The 21,608-nt window shown below is 38.4% G+C and overlaps 1 protein-coding gene and 1 long non-coding RNA gene across 6 annotated transcripts in view; one reads left to right on the top strand and one right to left on the bottom strand.

The window, feature by feature from the left end:
- osbpl10a (oxysterol binding protein-like 10a) overlaps positions 1-20,615 on the bottom strand; it is a 45,353-nt gene extending 24,738 nt beyond the window's left edge. For 2 of the 5 annotated variants that reach the window (XR_012394778.1, XM_073931341.1), the window contains exons 1-2: positions 20,400-20,615; positions 109-284 (exon numbers count right to left, since the gene is read on the bottom strand). Coding sequence is in view for 4 of the 5 variants with exons in the window: in XM_073931341.1 (XP_073787442.1) it covers positions 109-154 (46 nt within the window). In the remaining variant the exon portion in view is untranslated. Of the gene's footprint in view, positions 1-108; positions 285-10,236; positions 10,531-18,948 lie in introns of all 5 variants that reach the window. The other 3 variants (XM_073931337.1, XM_073931338.1, XM_073931339.1) reach the window with 3 other exon arrangements.
- On the top strand, positions 1,566-10,675 carry LOC141378957 (uncharacterized). The gene is made up of 3 exons (XR_012394794.1): positions 1,566-1,605; positions 1,766-2,983; positions 9,845-10,675. It is a non-coding gene; the product is annotated as an uncharacterized lncRNA (long non-coding RNA).
- Positions 20,616-21,608: the final 993 nt, after the last annotated feature.

Below are 21,608 nucleotides of genomic sequence, written 5' to 3'. Positions count from 1 at the left end.
TGTGGAAGAAGTGAAGCGCTATCAATACTTTCCAAATGCACTGTATGTTCAATGTGTGTATACGAGTCTTTGTCAGTGTGTTAAGTGTGTGTGTGTGTGTGTGGATACCTCTGAGTTTGAAGATCTCTCCATTGGCTGAGCTGATGATGAACATGTGTGGAGCTTCATCACTGACGGTCACTGATGCGCCGATGAGAGGCAGAGACCCACGCGGCTTCAGACTGCGCAGCTGCTCGCTCACGAAATACTGCAGCTGAGACACGTCTGCATCTAACACAAAATACCTGCACACACACACACACACACACACACAAAGACTTTCTTCAACACATTTCTAAAGATAATAGTGTTAATAACTCATCTCTAATAACTGATTTCTGTTCTATCCGCCATGATGACAGCACATAATATTAGACGATATTCTTCAAGACGCTAGTATTCAGCTTGAAGTGACATGTAAAGGCTTCACTAGCTGAAGATCTGCAAGAGTTTGCATTCAGTCTCACAATGCAGACACTTTGTGTGTGTGAATGAGTGTGTGCTCAGCTGTGTGTGTGATTAAGCCAGTGACAGCCGCTGAAATGACGGAAAACACAGCTGATTTACAGATCCAGCATGTGCTTGGGGAGACAAGACCAAAAGCAGCCATGAGAAATGTGCTGTGGGCATTATCCATTCATCAATATTCCTTCAGCTTAGTCCCTCGTTTATCAGGGGTCGCCACAGCAGAATGAACCGCCAACCGCTATTCATTTTCTAGGGTATTATGCTCATAGGATGCATGTTTACACCTACTTTTTTCTAAAGATGACATCAGTTTTTCTATGAAGATGATGATGTCATTGTTTTTTTCTAAAGATGACGTCATGGTAGATTACATAATTGTTGTTTTATTCTAATGACGTCACAGTTGTTTTATTCTAAAGATGACGTCGTTGTTGTCTTATTCTAAAGGTGACCTAATGGTTGTTTTATTCTAAAGAGGATGTCATTGTTGATGATACAAAGATGACATCAGGGTTGTTTTATTCTAAAGAAGATGCCATTGTTGTTTTATTCTAAAGATGACCTCGCTGTTGTTATATTTTAAAGAAGACATCGTTGTTGTTTTATTCTAAAGATGACTTCATGGTTGTTTTATTTTAAAGTTGACGTTGTTGTTTTATTCTAAAGATGACGTCGTTTTATTCTAAAGATGACGTCGTTTTATTCTAAAGATGACGTCGTTTTATTCTAAAGATGACATCGTTGTTGTTTTATTCTAGAGATGACGTCATTGTTGATGACGTAAAGATATCATCATTGTTGATTTATTCTAAAGATGTCATCATTTTTGTTTTATTCCAAAGATGATGTCATTGTTGAGGATGTTAAGATAAAATTAGTCTTGTTTTATTCTAAAGATGACGCCATTGTCGTTTTATTCTAAAGATGACATCACGGTTGCTTTATTCTAAAGATGATGTCACTGTTGCTTTATTCTAAAGATGATGTCATAGTTTTTTTTCTCTGAAGATGATGTCACTGTTGTTTTATTCTTAAGATGATGTCATTGTTTTTTTCTTTGAAGATGATGATGTCATTGTTTTTTTCTCTGAAGATGATGTCACTGTTGTTTTATTCCTAAGATGACGTCATAGTTATTTTCTCTGAAGATGATGTCACTGTTGTTTTATTCCTAAGATGACGTCATAGTTTTTTTCTCTGAAGATGATGTCACTGTTGTTTTATTCTTAAGATGATGTCATTGTTTTTTTCTCTGAAGATGATGTCATTGTTTTTTTTCTCTTAAGATGATGATGTCATTTATTTTTTTCTCTGAAGATGATGATGTCATTGTTTTTTTTTTCTGAAGATGATGATGTCATTGTTTCCTGCAGGATTCTATAAGGAAATGTTGTTTTAACGATCTTTATTCAGATTAAAGTACAGCTGTGATGCCGTAAATCACACTGGAGCTTGTTAGTGCGAGTGTCTCTTAAACTAATGAACCTGCAGACGGAAAATGAGTGAAACCAGTTTCTGCTTATGCTCTCCAACAACTCAATACACTGAGTTCAACACATAAATCTACAGTCGCCTTTAGTAACTGAGGGTGGAGAGGTGCAGGGTGAGATGTATGAGTGTCATTTATTCATTCATTCATTCGTTTTCTTTCGGCTTAGTCCCTTTACTTATCAGGAGTCGCCACAGCAGAATGAATCGCCAACTATTCCAGCTTGAGTTTTACACAGTGGATGCCCTTTCAACCGCAACCCAATACTGGGAAACACCCATACACACTCATTCACACACACACACACACACACTATGGCCAATTTAGTTCACCATTCCCCTATAGCGCATGTGTTTGGACTGTGGGGGAAACCGAAGCACCCAAGAAAAACCCACGCCGACATGGGGAGACTATGCAAACTCCATACAGAAAATGCCAACTGACCCAGCCAAGGCTCGAACCAGCAACCTTCTGGCTGTGAGCCCACAGTGCTAACCACTGAGCCACCGAGCCGCCCTATCAAGGAATCATAAAAAATAAAAAGTATTGACTTCCATATAGAACTTTTTCCTTCAAACAAAAGTAATTAGTGAATGTTAATGAGTTCCCTGGACACATCTGCTGTTTTTGGGTCAGTCTGAAGGCTCTTTATTTGCACACATCATGAAGCTGCTCTGCATGTTGTGTGTTCTGTGACACTTGACTAGGCATCAGCATGTGGTTGCTAAGGTGCTCGGGATGGTTGCTAGGACATTGCAAGGTGGTTGCTATGGTGATCTGGATGCTTGCTGTTTTTTTTCTCATCCCCCAAGACTGTGTATGTATGAGAGTGTGGGTGTGTTAGAAAAGAAGAAGAAACATGCATACACTCTAAAAGATGCTGGACTGATTTAACCTAATGTTGGATCAAATATGCCCCCATGCACACAACACTGAGTAAAATAATGCATATCTAAGGTACTATACACTCACCGGCCACTTTATTAGGTACACCTTACTAGTACTGGTTGAACCCCTTTTGCTTTTAGATCTGTCTTAATCCTTTATGGCGTAGATTCAACAAGCTACTGGAAATATTCCTCAGAGATTTTGCTCCATATTGACATGATAGCATCACACAGTTGCTGCAGATTTGTCGGCTGCACATCCATGATGCCAATCTCCCGTTCCACCACATCCCAAAGCTGCTCTGTTGGATTGAGCTCTGGTGACTGTGGAGGCCATTTGAGTACAGTGAACTCATCGTCATGTTCAAGAAACCAGTCTGAGATGATTGAGCTTTATGACATGCTGCGTTATCCTGCTGCCATAAGAAGATGGAGACACTGTGCTCATAAAGGGATGGACATGGTCAGCAACAATACTCAGGTGGGCTTTGTTTACATAATGCTCATTGGTACTAATGAGCCCATAGTGTGCCAAGAAATGGAGTTACTGTTGCCTTTCTATCAGCTGGAACCAGTCTGGCCATTCTCCTCTGACCTCTGGCCTCATCAACAAGGCATTTGCACTCACAGAACTGCCGCTCACTGGATATTTCCTCTTTGTCGGAGCATTCTCTGTAAAGCCTAGAGATGGTTGTGCGTGAAAATCCCAGTAAATTAGCAGTTTCTGAAATACTCAGAGCAGCCCGTCTGGCAGCAACAATCATGCCACGTTCAAAGTCTCTTAAATCCCCTTTATTCCCCATTCTGATGCTCACTTTGAATTGCAGCAGATCGTCTTGACCATGTCTACATGCCGAAATGCAGTGAGCTGCTGCCATGTGATTGGCTGATTAGACATTTGCCTTAACGAGCAGTTGGACAGGTGTACCTAATAAAGTGGCCGGTGAGCATATATACCTGTATATACTATAATATACAGTGTCTTCTATACTAGTATCTTGCAAAATAACAAGTAAAATATGATTTACTGTTGTCATAGGGATAACAAAAATAACTTATTTATTACAAATAAGTTATTAAAATGTTTATGTTTAAAAAAGCTTCTCTGTTTAACAGCACTTGGGAGATATTCGAAAAATAATTAACATTTCACTGGAGCTCATCATTTTGTCTACAGCTGCATAATACAATAGTCACATTAAAGCATAACATGTTGAAGCACACAGTTAGCTTTAATCAGCCAGTGAGTGTCCGGCTGGTGAGTAACAGAGTTTCACAGCACTGATTTATGGTCTCGTTTACTGCCTGCTGGTGAGGGTTTATCTCTGCAGGCTTCATTTATAAACCAGTTTTCTGGGGTGGTTCTGGACTTGAACCCTTCTCATCTAAAGCAGTCAATGAATGACAGATGATCAGTGTTTGTTAAATCAGGCCAGATGTCTGAATGAATAGATGAACGAATCAATGAATGATTGAATGGACAAATAAATGAATAATTGGACAAATTAATAGATGAATGGCTGACTGAATGAATCAATGAATGTCTGAATGAATGTAGGAATGGATAAATGATTGGATAATTGTGCAAATAAACAGATGAATGAATGAATGAATGAATGAATGAATGAATGAATGAATGAATGAATGAATGAATGAATAATTTGGCAAATTAATAGATGAATGAGTGAATGAACGAATGAACATTTGAATAAATGAATGTCAGAATAAATGTCTGAATGAATGTAGGAATGGGCAAATAAATGAATGATTGGGAAAATGAATGGATGAATGAGCACATGAATTAATGAATATCTGCATACATGAATGTATGAATGAACGCATGTATGAATAAATGATTTAATGTCTGAACGAATTTCTAAAGAAATGTCTGAATGAATAAATCTCTAAATGAATGAACGAGTGTCTGAATAAATAAATGAATGAGTGAATGAATGTCTGGATGAACAAATGAATGTCTACATAAATGTCTAAATGAATGAGGGAATGTCTGAGAGAATGTATGAATAAATAAGTAAAAGTCAAGATGAATGTCTGAATTAATAAATGTCTAAATGAATGAATGAGTGTTTGATTAAATGAATGAATGAATGAGTTAATGAATGAATGTCTGGATGAATGCATGAATGAATGTCTACATAAATGTGTGAATGAATGAATGAATGTCTATCTGAATGAATGTCCGAAAGAATGCATGAATAAATGCCTGATAGAATGCTTGAATAAATGAATGAGTGAATGTCAACATGAATGTCTGAATGAATAAATGTCTGAATGAGTGAACGTCTGAATGTATAAATGTCTGAATGAATGCATGGATGAATTTCTTAATTTCTACATAAATGTCTGTCTGAATGAACAAATTAATGTCTGTCTAAATGAATGACTGTCTGAATGAATGAGTGAATGTCTGAATTAATGTGTGAATGAATGAATGAATAAATGTCAGAATGAATAAACTAATGATTGTCTGAATGAATGAATGTCTGAATTAATGAGTAAATGTGTGAATGAATGAATGTTTGAATAAATAAATGTCTGAATAAATTAATGAATGAGTGAATGTCTGAATGAATAAATGTCGGAATGAATGAATGATTGAATGAATGAATGTTTGAATAAATGTCTGACCTAATGAATGAGTGAATGTCTGAATTAATAAATCTCAGAATGAATAAACTAATGAAGTCGGAATGAATGAATGAATGAATGAATGTTTGAATAAATGTCTGACTAAATTAATGAATGAGTGAATGTCTGAATTAATAAATGTCAGAATGAATGAATGAATGTTTGAATAAATGTCTGACTTAATGAATGAGTGAATGTCTGAATTAATAAATCTCAGAATGAATAAACTAATGAAGTCGGAATGAATGAATGAATGAATGTTTAAATAAATGTCTGACTAAATTAATGAATGAGTGAATGTCTGAATTAATAAATCTCAGAATGAATAAACTAATGAAGTCGGAATGAATGAATGAATGAATGTTTGAATAAATGTCTGACTAAATTAATGAATGAGTGAATGTCTGAATTAATAAATGTCAGAATGAATGAATGAATGAATGAATGAATGAATAAATCAACGAATGAGTGAATGTCTGAATTATAAAAGTCAGAATGAATAAACTAATGAAGTCGGAATGAATGAATGTATGAAGTGAATAGGCAAATGAATAAATGAATTGAAGCATCTGATTTGAGGTCAGTCTAGAGAGATACAGCATCGAATGCAGAAACCAAATACAGACTCACATCATCATCATCATCATCATCAGCTCATCCTCAAGACTAGCTCCTCTCTGAGTTTATCAGGCTATTTCTGTCTTTTCCGCTTTCAACTAAATGCTCAGACGTCACATAAAGGAACCGTTCATTTAAAAATAAACATGTATTCACCGTTTAATGTTTGCCAACCCTTATGAGTGTCTTATTTTCTGTTAAACACTAAAGTAGATATTGTGAAGAATGTTGTAAACTGGACTCCATTGACTTCCACTAGAGAAAACAAACAGTGTGGATGTCAACGGTTACACTGTAGATCAGACAACACAGGTCAAGCATTACAAGAGAATCAGAGAAACAGCCATGAAAACACACACTCCTTCAGAAGACCAGACACACATCAAACATCACACATCATGGAGATCCGGAGATATGAAAGAGCAACAACACGTTCATAAGATCATAATCTCACACACTCATCACACACTCACAACTGAAGTCAATGCAAAATCAGCTCATCTTCAGTTCTGCAGTCAATCTGATGTGCAGGTGTGTGTGTGTGTGTGTGTGTCTCATCTGATCATCAAAGCTCATCTGAGTGTATTCAGACACATACACACATTCAGACAAATCCATACACACACACACACACACACACACACACACACACACACACTCATGCATAAAGACGTTCACACAGAAATAGATACACCATACACACATATAAGCACAAACATGCACACACACGCACGCACACAATAATACACACACACTATACAATATGTGCATATACTATATGTGCATACTCACAAACACACAGTTACACAAACACACATTCACAAAAACTATACACACACACACACATATATATAAACACACAAACAAATAGCCACACACACTCATGCGTAAACACACAAGCACATATATGGAAACTCAGACTCATGCATAAACACACAAGCATATATATGCACGCGCGCACACATACACACACACACACACACTAAAAAACACATGCATAAACACAAAGGCACACACACACACTCATGCGTAAACACACAAACACACATTCATGCATAAACACACAAGCACATATGCACGCGCGCACACATACACACACTCACAAACACACTCGTGCATGAACACATAGGCACATATATGCATAAACACACTCAAAAAACACACACTACACACACGCATACACTACAAACACACAAACCAACACACTCACATTATACACACACACATACTCATGCATAAACACATAGGCACATATATGCACACATTCATATATAAACAAACAAACACACTGGCACATACACACACACACACACACACACACTCACACACAAAAACACCCTTATGCATAAACACACAGACACACACATGAACACATACAGACAGACATACACACTCACACTTGTGCATACACATACTCAAACACAGTCACACACATAATACACACTCATGTATCGACACACACAAACACACACACACTCTCATGCATAAACATAGGCACATAAATGTACACACTCATATTATACAAACAAACACACACATTCACAAACAATACACACACTCATGCTAAAACACACAAACACACAGGCAAATATGAACACACACACACTCAAACACACACAGGTCAGAATGTCCTAAATCAAACAAGTTTTGGTAACACAAACACACACTGAAGCTCAGGCTGACAGACAAACACACACACACACACACACACACACACACACACACACACACTTTTACAGCTTTCAGTCACTGTTTAAAGTCCAAAGATCAGCTTCCCATCCAGATAACGTGTGTGTGTGTGTGTGTGTGTGTGTGTGTGTGTGTGTGTGTGTGTATTTAAAGCAGTTTCCTGATCTTGTGTAATTATTCCTGAATCTGCAGTGTAAGGCCTGAGTGTGTAGTTCAGCAGAAGCGCACAGTAAAACACACACAGAGAGCTTCAGTCTGAAGCTGAAAACCCAAACAAACACGAGCAGAGACAGAACAGGAGAGCAGACCGGCTGAACATCGTGTTCTCTTCAAACACTTTACAGAATGAGGCACTTTATAGGAAACTTCTGCACAATAAGCCGGAGTAAAGCGCAGATATGAGGAACACAAACACTCATATGAGCAGTGCTGGAGGTGTGTGTGTGTGTGTGTGTGTGTGTGTATAACACTCAGGTAAAGTAGAACATTAACTTATTCCTGTAATGATTTTAGACAGTTTTGCCCAGTTACTCTATTAGTTTAAACACATCAGAGACATACATATTACTATAAGAAATTATATATATATATATATATATATATATATATATATATATATATATATATATATATATATATATATATATATATATATATATATATATATATATACACCGGCCACTTTATTAGGTACACCTGCCCAACTGCTTGTTAGCGCAAATGTCTAATCAGCCAATCACATGGCAGCAGCTCACTGCATTTCAGCATGTAGACATGGTCAAGAGGATCTGCTGCAGTTTAGAGTGAGCATCAGAATGGGGAAGAAAGGGGATTTAAGTGACTTTGATAGTGGCATGGTCGTTGCTGTCAGACGGGCTGCTCTGAGTATTTCAGAAACTGCTGATCTACTGGGATTTTCACGCACGACCATCTCTAGGGTTTACAGAGAATGCTCCGACAAAGAGGAAATATCCAGTGAGCGGCAGTTCTGTGGGCACAAATGCCTTGTTGATGAGGCCAGAGGAGAATGGCCAGACTGGTTCCAGCTGATAGAAAGGCAACAGTAACTCAAATAAGCACTCGCTACAACCGAGCTCTGCAGAAGAGCATCTCTGAACACACAACACGTCCAGCCTAGAGGCGGATGGGCTACAGCAGCAGAAGAGCACACCGGGTGCCGCTCCTGTCAGCTAAGAACAGGAAACTGAGGCTACAATTCACACAGACTCACCAAAACTGGACAATAGAAGATTGGAGAAACGTTGCTGCTCTGATGAGTCTCCATTTCTGCTGACACATTCAGATGCTCGGCTCAGACAACATGAAAGCATGGATCATCCTGCCTTGTATCTGCGGTTCAGGCGGGTGGTGGTGGTGTAATGGTGTGGGGGAGATTTTCTTTGGGTCCATTAGTACCAATTGAGCATCAACGCCACAGCCTACCTGAGTATTGCTGCTGACCATGTCCATCCCTTTATGAGCACAGTGTCTCCATCTTCTGATGGCAGCAGGATAACGCAGCATGTCATAAAGCTCAATCATCTCAGACTGGTTTCTTGAACATGACGATGAGTTCACTGCACTCAAATGGCCACCACAGTCACCAGAGCTCAATCCAATAGAGCAGCTTTGGGATGTGGTGGAACGGGAGATTGGCATCATGGATGTGCAGCCGCCAAATCTGCAGCAACTGTGTGATGCTATCATGTCAATATGGAGCAAAATCTCTGAGGAATATTTCCAGTAGCTTGTTGAATCTACGCCATGAAGGATTAAGGCAGATCTGAAGGTAAAAGGGGTCCAACCCGGTACAAGTAAGGTGTACCTAATAAAGTGGCCGGTGAGTGTATACATATATCCTGTATATTTATACACACATAGTTAGCTGATGATGAGGGGTGAAGAAATAATGCTTCTATAGATAGATGTAGCAATAGATAGATTGAACGAAAGATAAATATATAGTATTTTTACTGTTTTTTTCAAGCTATTCTCGAATTATTAGTTAGATATTATAATTTGATGTTAAATACTAAATAATGGATTTGTTTTTGCACACTAAAGTACATGTATTAAATGTTTGGTACAGCAGATGGTTGTATAACCTCTTATAACATCACTGAACTGATGACATCTGTTAGAGAACCCACGGCTGACCTAAACTATCTAAAAAGAAATGACAGAAATAAAGTCATATTTACATCTCCAGATTTACAAGTACAGAGAGACTGAGGACACGAGTTGAGTGTGAACTTGATGATGTGTTTCTGCTGTGAGCATTACTCCATGTTTTGCTGTTGTCCTACTGTATGGTTTTGCTATGGTTCTGCAGTGCATGCTGTGGTTCCGCTGTGTGCTGTTGCGTTTCTGCTGTGCATGCTATGTTCTGTGCTGTACCTGTTCTGCCAGCCCTGGATCAGGTTGGTGTATTTGCTCAGCACTCCTTCAATCCTGCGCGCGCGTCCGGGCTGCAGCGGCGAGATGAAACCCGCCGGAGCCGCGTAGAACCCGAGCGAGGCCGAACCAGCCCGAGCCGCAGCCACCGGCCTCCGGTCCGAGCACAGCGGCTTGTCCATCGCGGATCCGCTCACAGCAGCACGCAGCAGCAGCCGCCGCGCCTCCGCTTCCCTCTGGCCGATGCCATACTTTACTCCCGTCTGCCGCCACTGGACAGCGCGTTTCTGTGGGAATCTGCGGCGGAGAGACACTCCCTCAACCCGGATACAAGCACACGCAAACACCGCTGAGCGACGCGTGCGCGACGCGCTGATTCACTCTGTCTTTTTATGTGTGCGAGTGTGCGAGTGTGTGTGTGTGTGTGTGTCTCTCTCTCTCTTTCTCAGTGTGTCTCTTTCTGTCGTGATGCATCATCTGTGTATGTGCATTGCTAATTTAAAATTTGGTTTATTAAATATATTAGGATGTAAAACTATTTACTTTATGTAATTATTTTTTTATTACAAAAATAATATTAGAAAAATTTTGAACATTTAAGATTTTTAAATAAGAAATTTAGAAATTGTTTACAAAAATTAAGTTATTAACCCCTTCGATTGTTTAATTGGTTTTAATTTTTTTACTTTACTATTATTTTTCGTGATTATGTAATTTTTAAATGAGGAATGTAAGAAATTGTTCAATTAAAGTGTTATTAAACCTCTTTATCTTTTTGTTGTGATGCATCATCTGCATGAAACATTCATGCATTCATTTTCCTTCGGCTTAGTCCCTTTATTTATCAGGGGTCGCCACTGCGAAATGAACCGCCAACTTATCCAGCAAATGTTTCACACAGCGGATGCCTTTCCAGCGGCAACCCAATACTGGGAAACACCCATACACAAACACTCATACACTATGGCCAATTTAGTTCATCAATTCCCCTATAGCGCATGTGTTTGGACTGTGGGGGAAACCGGAGCACCAAGGGCGTAGATTTGCTCTTGACATTGGGGACATACATCCCCAAAGCGTAAATTCTGTTCTGCGCTTTCAAAACATGAATAAAACACTTAATAATATTAAATAAACACTTACAAATAACAAACCCATGAATTTACATGATTTCACTGCAATCAGGTATTAATGTAGAAACATTTAGAAAGGTGTGTGATAATTTACCAGTTTTACTTTGATTATTGTTGTTTATCAATCATGGAGGCTAAAAACAACTATATTTCGATTATTTGCACTGCCTTGGTTACCAGTATTACGGTGAACTCGTAGCAAACTTGACTTAGTGCGGGTGTAACTCGCCAGCCCTACACCACCCAAGCTGCTCCAAGCTGGAATCGAACCGGCAGCCTACCGCATGGGAGTCGGTTGCTCTACTGAGGAGGCTAAAGACCATAGCCTCTAGTGTCTGTCGCTAGAGCACCTTTAGAGGTCAGAGGAGTGAGGTTAACCTGCACTAGCTGGCCTCCGTTACACATGTGTAAGTTACTAAGGGTTGACAGAGCATTTATGTTGAAGTCGATTAAATCATTGGTGGGGACATTTCAGTGATTGGTGGATATTGGTGTGGACATGTCCCCTCCGTCCATGCCAATTCTACGCCCTTGCAGAACACCCAGAAGAAACCCACACTAATATGGGGAGACCATACAAACTCCACACAGGGATTCGAACCAGCGACCTTCTTGCTATGAGGCCACAGTGCTAACCACCAGAGGTGGGACCAAGTCATTGTTTGGCAAGTCACAAGTAAGTCTCAATTCATTGCCCTCAAGTCCCGAGTCAAGTCCCGAGTCAAGACAGGCAAGTCCCGAGTCAAGTCCCGAGTCAAAGGCAACAAGTCTCAAGTCAAGTCCAAAGTCCTGCAGTTTGATTTTCGAGTCTTTTCGAGTCTTTTTAACAGAAAAATAAAATATATACAGATTAGGTATGGTTGTAAGATCTGTATTAATTAAACAAACCTTTTTTTATTAAAGAACATTGCTTAGATATATAAAAATACAAATGCGATTTTCTGAAAAAGTACTGAACAGTGCTGCGTCTCGTCTCCACAGCATAATGCACAAGAACGAGTTCCACCAAAAAAAGACTCCATTTTGCCTCACATCACACAGAAATTGCAGGTCTACTGCTGTCTAATTCATTAAGTTTAGTTGTGCTATGTTATGTCTTCGGTGATCAACTTGTGATTAACCAAAATTACATAACCTCAATGTGGTAGCAGTAGACCAACTCCTGTATATGCTGCAAAGTTAAATTGAGTGAAATTGGAATTTTGTCAATTGAATCTGGTGTGTGCTAAAGAGATGGAGTTGCAAATCCGTCTAGCAGCAATGTAAAATGGTAGCACATATTGTTAATGAAGTAGGCTACTTCATACAAACAATAAAGTTGTTTTCTTCACATAACGTTGAAGAGCTTTGCTCTCTACCTTGTGTGATGCTCGTGCACGGATTTCCTCTGTTTGTGGACAAAACTGATTGCGAGTTCTCAAATTTTCTCTCGCTTTCAAATATGCACTGCTCACACACAAATTTTCTTGAGCGCTCTCAGAGATTATATGCAAACTCACAATTTGTGTCGTGTTCCCTCTTCCTTTCATGCTTTTTGATATGATTCATATTGCTGCACTGTTTAATAACAATAACCAAAATACTAAAATAGACTTACATATTAAATGTTTAATCTAATAAACCATAACATTTTTGGTTGTTTTATATGATGAGATATTTTCAGTTTCAAACACTTAAAGACAGAGAATAGACCAGTGGTGCCCCCCTGAAAATTTGCTTAAGGGGGGCCAGAAGAGGCCAGCTACATCAGTGGCACCAATCAATCCACAATAATTTAGTGGCTGCTATTTATTTATTGAAATATTGCATTGTATTGCATTTATGTAAGTAGATTTAAATAAATAATGTCAACAGCAAAATCATATCGGGTTGGCCACAGGGGTGGCTAGAGTTTACACAGGGGTAACACACCTTGTAAAGGGGTTTACACCACTATAAGGCACCTCTGGAATAGATGTTGGATGTAAAGAATACATTTTATTTTAAAAGCATTTAAACAAAAACTAATGCAAGCAGAAATGTAACTGTGATAAAAATAAGGAAACACTTGATAAAGTATTATAGCCTACTGTACTATTCACTCTTCAAATAAATCTCACTATCAATCTCATTTTATCATGGCAGCTAAAATAAAGTAAACTAGTGTCTGCTGGCTTCCACTTTACTGATGAGATTGTGGAGGACATTTTCCATGTCATCCTCTTCATTTTGAGGAAAGCTGTGCCACAGGGCCCCTGAACACGCATATTGGCATGTACTGTGTTTTGAACAGTAGCCTACTACAGTAAAGAACTTCAATTGATCAGTTGTGGTAATACTATAGTTGCTATGGTAACACAAGTGTAATATAAACAAATTACCCAGTGCTGTATTTTACAATATAGGGTATTTTATACTACAAATCACTACACCTTTACTGTAGTAAAACTACACTTTGTATTATTTTATCTGTTCACTATTGGTAATACTACTGTATTATGAAGCATTAATTAACAAGTCGTAAATAATACTAGCCTAAAACATAAGTATAATACAAGTATACAACAAGTATAATACTCAAAAACACTAGAATTTATTAAAGAATTTACCTTAACCTTTTAGTTTTTTGGTGTATTGTTAATAAATAGTAAAGCAAGAAAGAAACCATATCAACATTCTTGGAATAACCCTTCGCTAAGCCTCGCCCTCCTTAGTTACTGTTGCTACGCCTGTCAAGCTTTCATGCCTGGCACATCTCTTACAGTGTGTATGTGCTGGTGTCAGACATTCCCAAGGATTTAATTAGTCATTTTTGGCAAACAGGTGAGATATCTGAGAAAGCCAGACAAAAGAGGACTGCAGTATACATTACAGGGGTATATTCACAACATAATAGCAACTGATTAGAAAATAATTTGATCAAAATTGAAGCAAGGTTAGCCTAGCCACCTCATACGCTGAACATTCAACAGCATAGTTCATGCACAGCAGGAGAGGTGAAATTATAAAATAATCTAATAACCTAAGAAACTGATGGATTTGTGCCGAATATTAGCATCATTGACCCATAACAGTGTACAGTACCTATTACTGTCAGCATGTTTGTGTGCTCTTTATCCAGTTTTTATTCAAATTTGCAGTTAAGTGGAAGAAAAAAATTGAAATGCACATTAAAGTATAAATAACAGAAGTGAACAAATAGATTTTTCCTACCAGCAAATATTAGTGTATGTATTTATATGCGTTACAATAGCGAGGGTTTAAACTAAGCAGTGCTCACAGAGTTCAACGCTAAGGATTTTTTCTACGGGCCCAATCGGGCCAGTGGTTCTGATTTTTACTTGCCCAGCCCAAATTTTCACTGGCCCCACCAAAAAAAAAAAAAGAAGTTAATCGCTATTTGAATGTGCGTGTGTGTGTGTGTGTGTGTGTGTGTGTGTGTATACACACACACACACACACACACAGTTGATTTCAGAATTATTAGTCCCCCTAAATTATTAACACCCCTGTTTATTTTTTTCCCCAATTTCTATTTAACAGAGAACAGATTTTCTCAGCACATTTCTAAACATAATAGTTTTAATAACTCATCTCTAATAACTGATTTATTTTATCTTTGTCATGATGACTGTAAATAATATTTTACTAGATATTCTTCAAGACACTTCTATACAGCTTAAAGTGACATTTAAAGGCTTAACTAGGGTAATTAGGTTAACTAGGCAGGTTAGGGTAATTAGGCTAGTTATTGTATAATGATGGTTTGTTCTGTAGACAGTCTGAAAAACAATTAGCTTAAGAGGCTAATAAATTTTTACCTTAAAATGGTTAAAAAAATGTTTTTATTCTAGCCAAAATAAAACAAATAAGATTTTGTTCAGAGGAAAAAATATTATCAGACAAAATATCAACATTTTTTTGCTTTGTTAAACATCATTTAGGAAATATTTTAAAAAGAAAAAAACAAAAAACAAAAGGGGGCTAATAAATCTGTATATATATTTACGGTAATTTTTAAAATGTTTAAGGAAAACTATTCAGTTCATCAAGGCTATATTTATAAATGTAAAAAAGGTGTAATTGTTAAATATTTATTAAAATTTTAAATAACTGCTTTGTTATTGTATTTAGTTTCAAATAAAATAATTACTCCAGACATTATTGATTTTATAACTATTACCATTAATAAATATAATAATAATTAATATTAGTGATTTCTGAAGGATCATGTGACTGGACTAATGAAGCTGAAATCTCATCTTTAAAATCACTGGAATAAATGAATAAATTAAATGATAAACTACTTTTGAACAGTTATTTTATAGTGCAACATTTCACAATTTGTATTTATGATGAAATAATTGCAGCCTTGGTGAGCAGAAGAAGCTTATTTTAGCATATTTAATCACACTGACCCCAAACTTTTGTGTATTGTGTATAGAATATTTTATAAGTGAAAATGTGCACTTTAATTTTAACAACCCACAGACATCGTCACCAAATACATATCGAGGTCAGACTTTCTCATATATACAGAGCCTCATTTCAATTGTCAGGTTTTGTAGAAATCGATCAATTGAATTAATCAATCTATTAAAGAAACGTTGACTATAATTCTGTATTTTAGGCTTAAATTATAGAGAGACATAGCAGATAAACCGATACTGCATCAGATCAATGTAAATCTTTCTTTCGAGCTGTCAGTGCGGAAATGAACAAAACAACAGGCCTAATACAACATATTATACGATTAAAATATGGAAAAATTAACAGATAGTAATTTCGGTCAATTTTCCTGACGGATAAACCGAGATCAGGCTGGATAAACAGATCTCGGTAATATTTCAGCATGCTTTCACTTTCGCATTTACCGGTAAGAATGACATCTCGCCCTGCTCATCATTCCCTCTTCATATAGCCGTATATATGGCTATTACACGATCATGATACACTGTGATATAGCCTGGGTCGTTAGTTCGTTGCATTGTTTTGTTTTCTCGCTACAATCGATACGCTCAATAGGACAGAGACCGTCTCATTCAGGCGATCTTGGACTGATTGATTTGGCGCGGAAGCGAGCGCAACTGCTGGATATATGCTAAAAAAACGCGCTAACGGGTGAAACGAGACAGATTCCGAAACAAACGTCTATGTTTGAAAGCACCGTAAGATTGTATTTGCACACAATTGACAGACAGTCGCAGCACGCAGCTCTGGCTCGATCTGTCAGGCAAAAAGGCAGCAGCTGGCCCGATCGAGCCAGTAACATTTTGTTCACTGGCCCGAGTGTCTCGCACGCTGGCCCGGGCCATCGGGCAGTCCTTATTGTCGAGCCCTGGCTCATAATATCGAGTGGAAAAAAGAAAAAGACCGCTGGGAAGCATAACCTGCTTTGTTTTTTTTTTTGTTTTTTGTTTTAAAGAAACACAGTTTAGATCTGTTTAGGATAAGAGGAATGTGAGTTATTGCCACCTATCACTGAATGTGAATATCGAAAACAAAACCAACTTAGCTTAACTCCTTTACAGCCCCTCACACAGCTTGATCCACGCTGGCATTTCTCCTCTTGGGCTTTGGTTTTGAAAAGGGAAAAATCCCACCACCCAGTCCAAACTTTTAGGATAGCGGGTGTCAGATTTGCACAATCCAATTGCGCAACGATTTGGCTTGTTTCCCTCGCTCGAAAGCTTGACAGAGCCTCTGCCCGTAGCTACGATTGGTAAGCCGCGATTGGTGGGTGGCGGTTTTTGGGCGTGGCTTAGCGAAGGGTCAGTTTAACAGGATCCCGTGAGAGCAAAAGCACTAAAGGTATGAGACGCCATCGTAAACAAAAGTCAAGCGAACGCAAAGAGACTGAATGCACGAGAGAGAGAGAGAGAGAGAGAGAGAGAGAGAGAGAGAGAGAGAGAGAGGTGTATGTTGTATGAGAGAGAGAGAGAGAGAGAGAGAGAGAGAGCGAGTATTGGCACGCGAGTATTGGCTCGATCTCAAGTTCAAATTCAAATTCTCTCTGCGTTCGCTTGACTTTTGTCCGCTCCGGCGCCTCATAGTAGTCACGTTGGATACTGTCGAATCAAAACAATCTACCGTGCTTCGGTTGGACGTCATGCCGAAAGCGCGCATGCTGTCACACACACGCACACATAAACGGGGAGAGAGAGAGAGCGGTCCATGTCAACATACTTTTTTATCGTTGGGCGTTTCATGGGAAGCAGCAAGTCTTTACAAGTCAATAGGGGCAAGTCCTAGTCAAAGTCCAAGTCATTTATGTTCAAGTCCAAGTCGAGTTGCAAGTCTTTTTATATTTTGTCAAGTCGAGTCTAAAGTCATCAAATTCATGACTCGAGTCTGACTCGAGTCCAAGTCACATGACTCGAGTCCACACCTCTGCTAACCACTGAGCCATTGTGTCACCCCTGCATGAAACAAGTTAGTCAAAATGGTTACGATCAAATTATTTTTGTGCTTGTGTAACCCCGCCGGTCCTACGCCACCCAACTCGCTCCGAGCTGGTATCGAACCGGCGACCTTCCGCATGGGAGTCGGGCACTCTACCAAGGAGGCTAATGACCATGGCCCCTAGCATCTGTTGCTAGAGCACCTTTAAAGGTCAGAGGAGTGAGGTTTACCTGCACAGCACACACTAGCTTGCCTCCGTTACATCCTTTTTTATCTTCCACAAAGTACAAAAATGTGTTATTAAATCATGAATCTGTGAATCATTGGTTCTTAAAGGGACAGTTCACCCCAAATTTTAAATTCTGTCATCAACTGTTTCCAACCACCTATTTTTACTCACTGTTTAGATCAGTGTTTCTCAACTGGTGGGGGAACATTTTCAGTGGGTCGCGGATTGTGTAGACAAAAATACAACAAAAAAAATTTAATTTTTAACTCATTTTGACTTTTATTTTGAAATGCGTGCACAACCACCCTACCGTTTTACATTTGAAATTTCATTTAATTATAGCAACAAATAATGCGAAGCGCAAGTACGAACCGGAATATTTAAAGTATGGATTTACATATATTGACGACAAAAAAAGTCTTTAAGCCTCAGTGTGTCATAAGTAGCGAGGTGCTCTCAAGAGAGACCACGAAACCTTCTAAATTAAAACGACATTTAGAAACCAGACAACATGTTTTATTAACAGTTCAGTTTAGTTCATGGTAACTAAACCTTTCCTTACCCTAATCTTTTTTTACAGTATTTGTCATTTTTACTGTGTAATATTTATAAAGTTTTTTATATATTTCGTTAAATGACAGCAATAAAATATTGTTTATTTGTAAGTCTTGGTGATTTTCTTATGATTTATCTGTCACTACTTGTGTATGTTAACAAATAAATACAAATTAATTATAATTCCTAAAATTGTATTATAGTTCCTAAAAATTTGGGTCGCGGCTTGTTGACCCTGTAAAAATGTGGGTCCCATGGCCAAACCAGTTGAGAACCCCTGGTTTAGATTATCACATTTAAATGCTTAAAAGTAATGCCAAGAACAAGAAAATGCTCATAAAAATACCAACTGAGTAACATCACATTTTTTATCCGATAAGAATAAATGTGCATGAACAATGATGGAAACACATTTACCGGTTAAATTCCAGCATGCGCTTCATCAGTCTGCATGATGTGATTTAGTTTTTGACAGATATAGATGTGTGTTTCAGGGTCTTTGCTTCATTAATGTTGGTTTGCAGCTCTCCGTGTTTCCAGCTTTACACTGTTGCAGATCTGAAATGTTGTTTTGCTGATTGTAAAAGCCCTCCTTCATCAGTCCATCATTATGGTGCTTTAGCATTAATCTTCTTCTATTATTATTATTTCCTCCAGAACTTGGGTTTAGTCTTGAGCATCTGTCTGCAGTCCCCTCATGCCATGCATTAATTTTCGTTTTGTCTTCGTCTTCAGAAGGAAAACACCAGTGGCAAATCTCAACGCACTCGATTTCTCTCACTCATATTTGCTGCCAGTTAATCAGGACGCAACCATTTTGTTCAGTTGTTGCCAGAAGTTAATGAGAATTATATATACTATTTATTCAATCATCCATTAACTGTATTTTAGTAACATACACCCACCTTTAAGCTTAAGTTTAATAACTTCCCTGCAAAAAGAAAACAAAAAAAAAACAGCTTAAACCAGCTGGTTTAGCTGGTCGACCAGCCTGGTTTCAGAGGTTTGGCCGTTTCCAGCCTAGTCCTAACTTGTCAGGCAGGGAGATGACCAGACCAAGGCTGGAAATGGCCAAAACCCCTCTAAAACCATGGTTGACCAGCTAAAACCAGTCAACCGGCCTAGGCTGGTTTAAGCAGTTTTTTTCCCAGTAGCGTTTAAGCTTAAAGTCAACCATCAAAGTAAATTTTGGAGTATTATTTATATTATTTTTAAAAGGGCCAATTAAATTGTAGCCTACAGCATCTATCCCAACCCTCACATGAGTGTAAAATGTAAATTATTGTTGTACAGTGTCACAAAAATGATGCTAGCCTATATTGATGTGATCACCCTCCTGAAAAAACAGCCTAAACCAGCCTAGGCTGGTTGGCTGGTTTTAGCTGGTCAGCCAGGCTGGTTTTAGAGGGTTTCCAGCCATTTCCAGCCTCGTCTTAGCTGGTCAGGCTGGGAGCCCAGCCAAAACTAGCTAAGTCCAGCTTAAACCAGGCTGGTCAAGCTGGTTTTAGCTGGATTTAGCTGGTCATTTTCCAGCCTGACCAGCTAAAACCAGGCTGAAAATGGCTGGAAACCAGCCTGGAAATGGCCAAAACCCATGTTTATGTTTTATGTGATATTACAGTTTTGCACACAAGTTTAACTCACATATTTGAATGGAAACAGCTATTTTCAGCAGTAATAATTAACAAAATGCGAGTTTCAGTGAGTCCATTCGCATTGTTTACTTTCCGTAATCCAATATGGCGGACTGACGGGATTGCGTGACAGAAACAGTTCAAAACTTCCTCTCAGCTAAATAAACACGACTAAACTAACGGCTTTAAATCTGTTTGTTTGCTCGAGGCTTGTTCGCTTAGTAAACGCTTTACCTGACAATGACCTGCAGGAAAAAGCGGTATAAAAGCTGAAATCCTCATCGCTCTTCTTCCCCGTCCATTAGCGCGGTAAAGAAGCGCGTCCGCGAATCAGCGAATCGATGCGGGTCGTGCTGAGAAATGGAGATACTGATGGATCTGTGCTGTGTTTACCAAATCCCCAGCTTCGGGTTTCACTACAGGAGGCCTGAGATGGATCTGCGACACAGCAAACACTCTGCTGATCAATATATGAGCACACTTGTCGAGTCAAGCTCAGGTCAGATGCTAGACACGGTGAAGTCCAGGCTGCATGATTAATCAAGAGTACAACATTAAATCTTCATCATGCATTTGGAGACACAGCATACTATTTTTTTCATGCATCATGCAGTGTGAAGCACTTTATTAGCAAAATACAAAAAAAAAAAAAGATTTCAAAGGATAATTCACCCAAAATGATTAAATAGGTTTTACTGGGGAAATGAATTGTTTGTGAGCTGATCACTGTGGCAGTCAGTTGGCATTTCTGTGTGGAGTTTGCATGTTCTCCTCGTGTTGGCGTGGGTTACCTTTGGGTGCTCCGGTTTCCGGCACATGTTTTACGCAGCCTTTCTAGCCGCAACCCAACACTGGGAAACACCCATTCACTCCTGCATTCACACTCGTACACTACGGCCAACACGGGGAGAACATGCAAACTCCACACAGAAATGCCAACTGACTCAGCGACCTTCTTGCTGTGATGCCCAGACTAAATGTTTAATGATTTTATTAATATTCTACTGTAAACTTGAGACTTTATAGTGTGTTTAAGGTATGAAAGTGATTACGACAGCCACAAATATTAGTATTTTTAGTAACTTTGCACTTGCAATTTATAAAATAAAACAAATATATTATTTTTCCTAAATACTTTTCATTACAATAGTTACAAAAGTTGGATGGTTTATTAGTTAAAATAAATGAAGACTGTTAGTAGAGTATAATGTCACAGTTGAAATGTATTCATTATTATTATTATTTATAATATTTTATTGTCATACCAACAAACAATAAAGCACACCTGATTTTGAATATTATGTATGATACTTATATCCAGTTTTTGCAGTTAGAAATCATGCGAGTGCATTCACACAGTGTCCTGCTGCAGTTTGAGCTCATAAGAGGCAGATCCTGCATTGCAGTGTGAAGATGATGATGATGAGCTGCGATTTACAGTAT

Source organism: Danio rerio, chromosome 19 (assembly GCF_049306965.1).
Source record: "Danio rerio strain Tuebingen ecotype United States chromosome 19, GRCz12tu, whole genome shotgun sequence".
Classification (NCBI taxonomy): Eukaryota; Metazoa; Chordata; class Actinopteri; order Cypriniformes; family Danionidae; genus Danio; species Danio rerio.
This window is presented reverse-complemented; position numbering and strand designations above follow the sequence as displayed.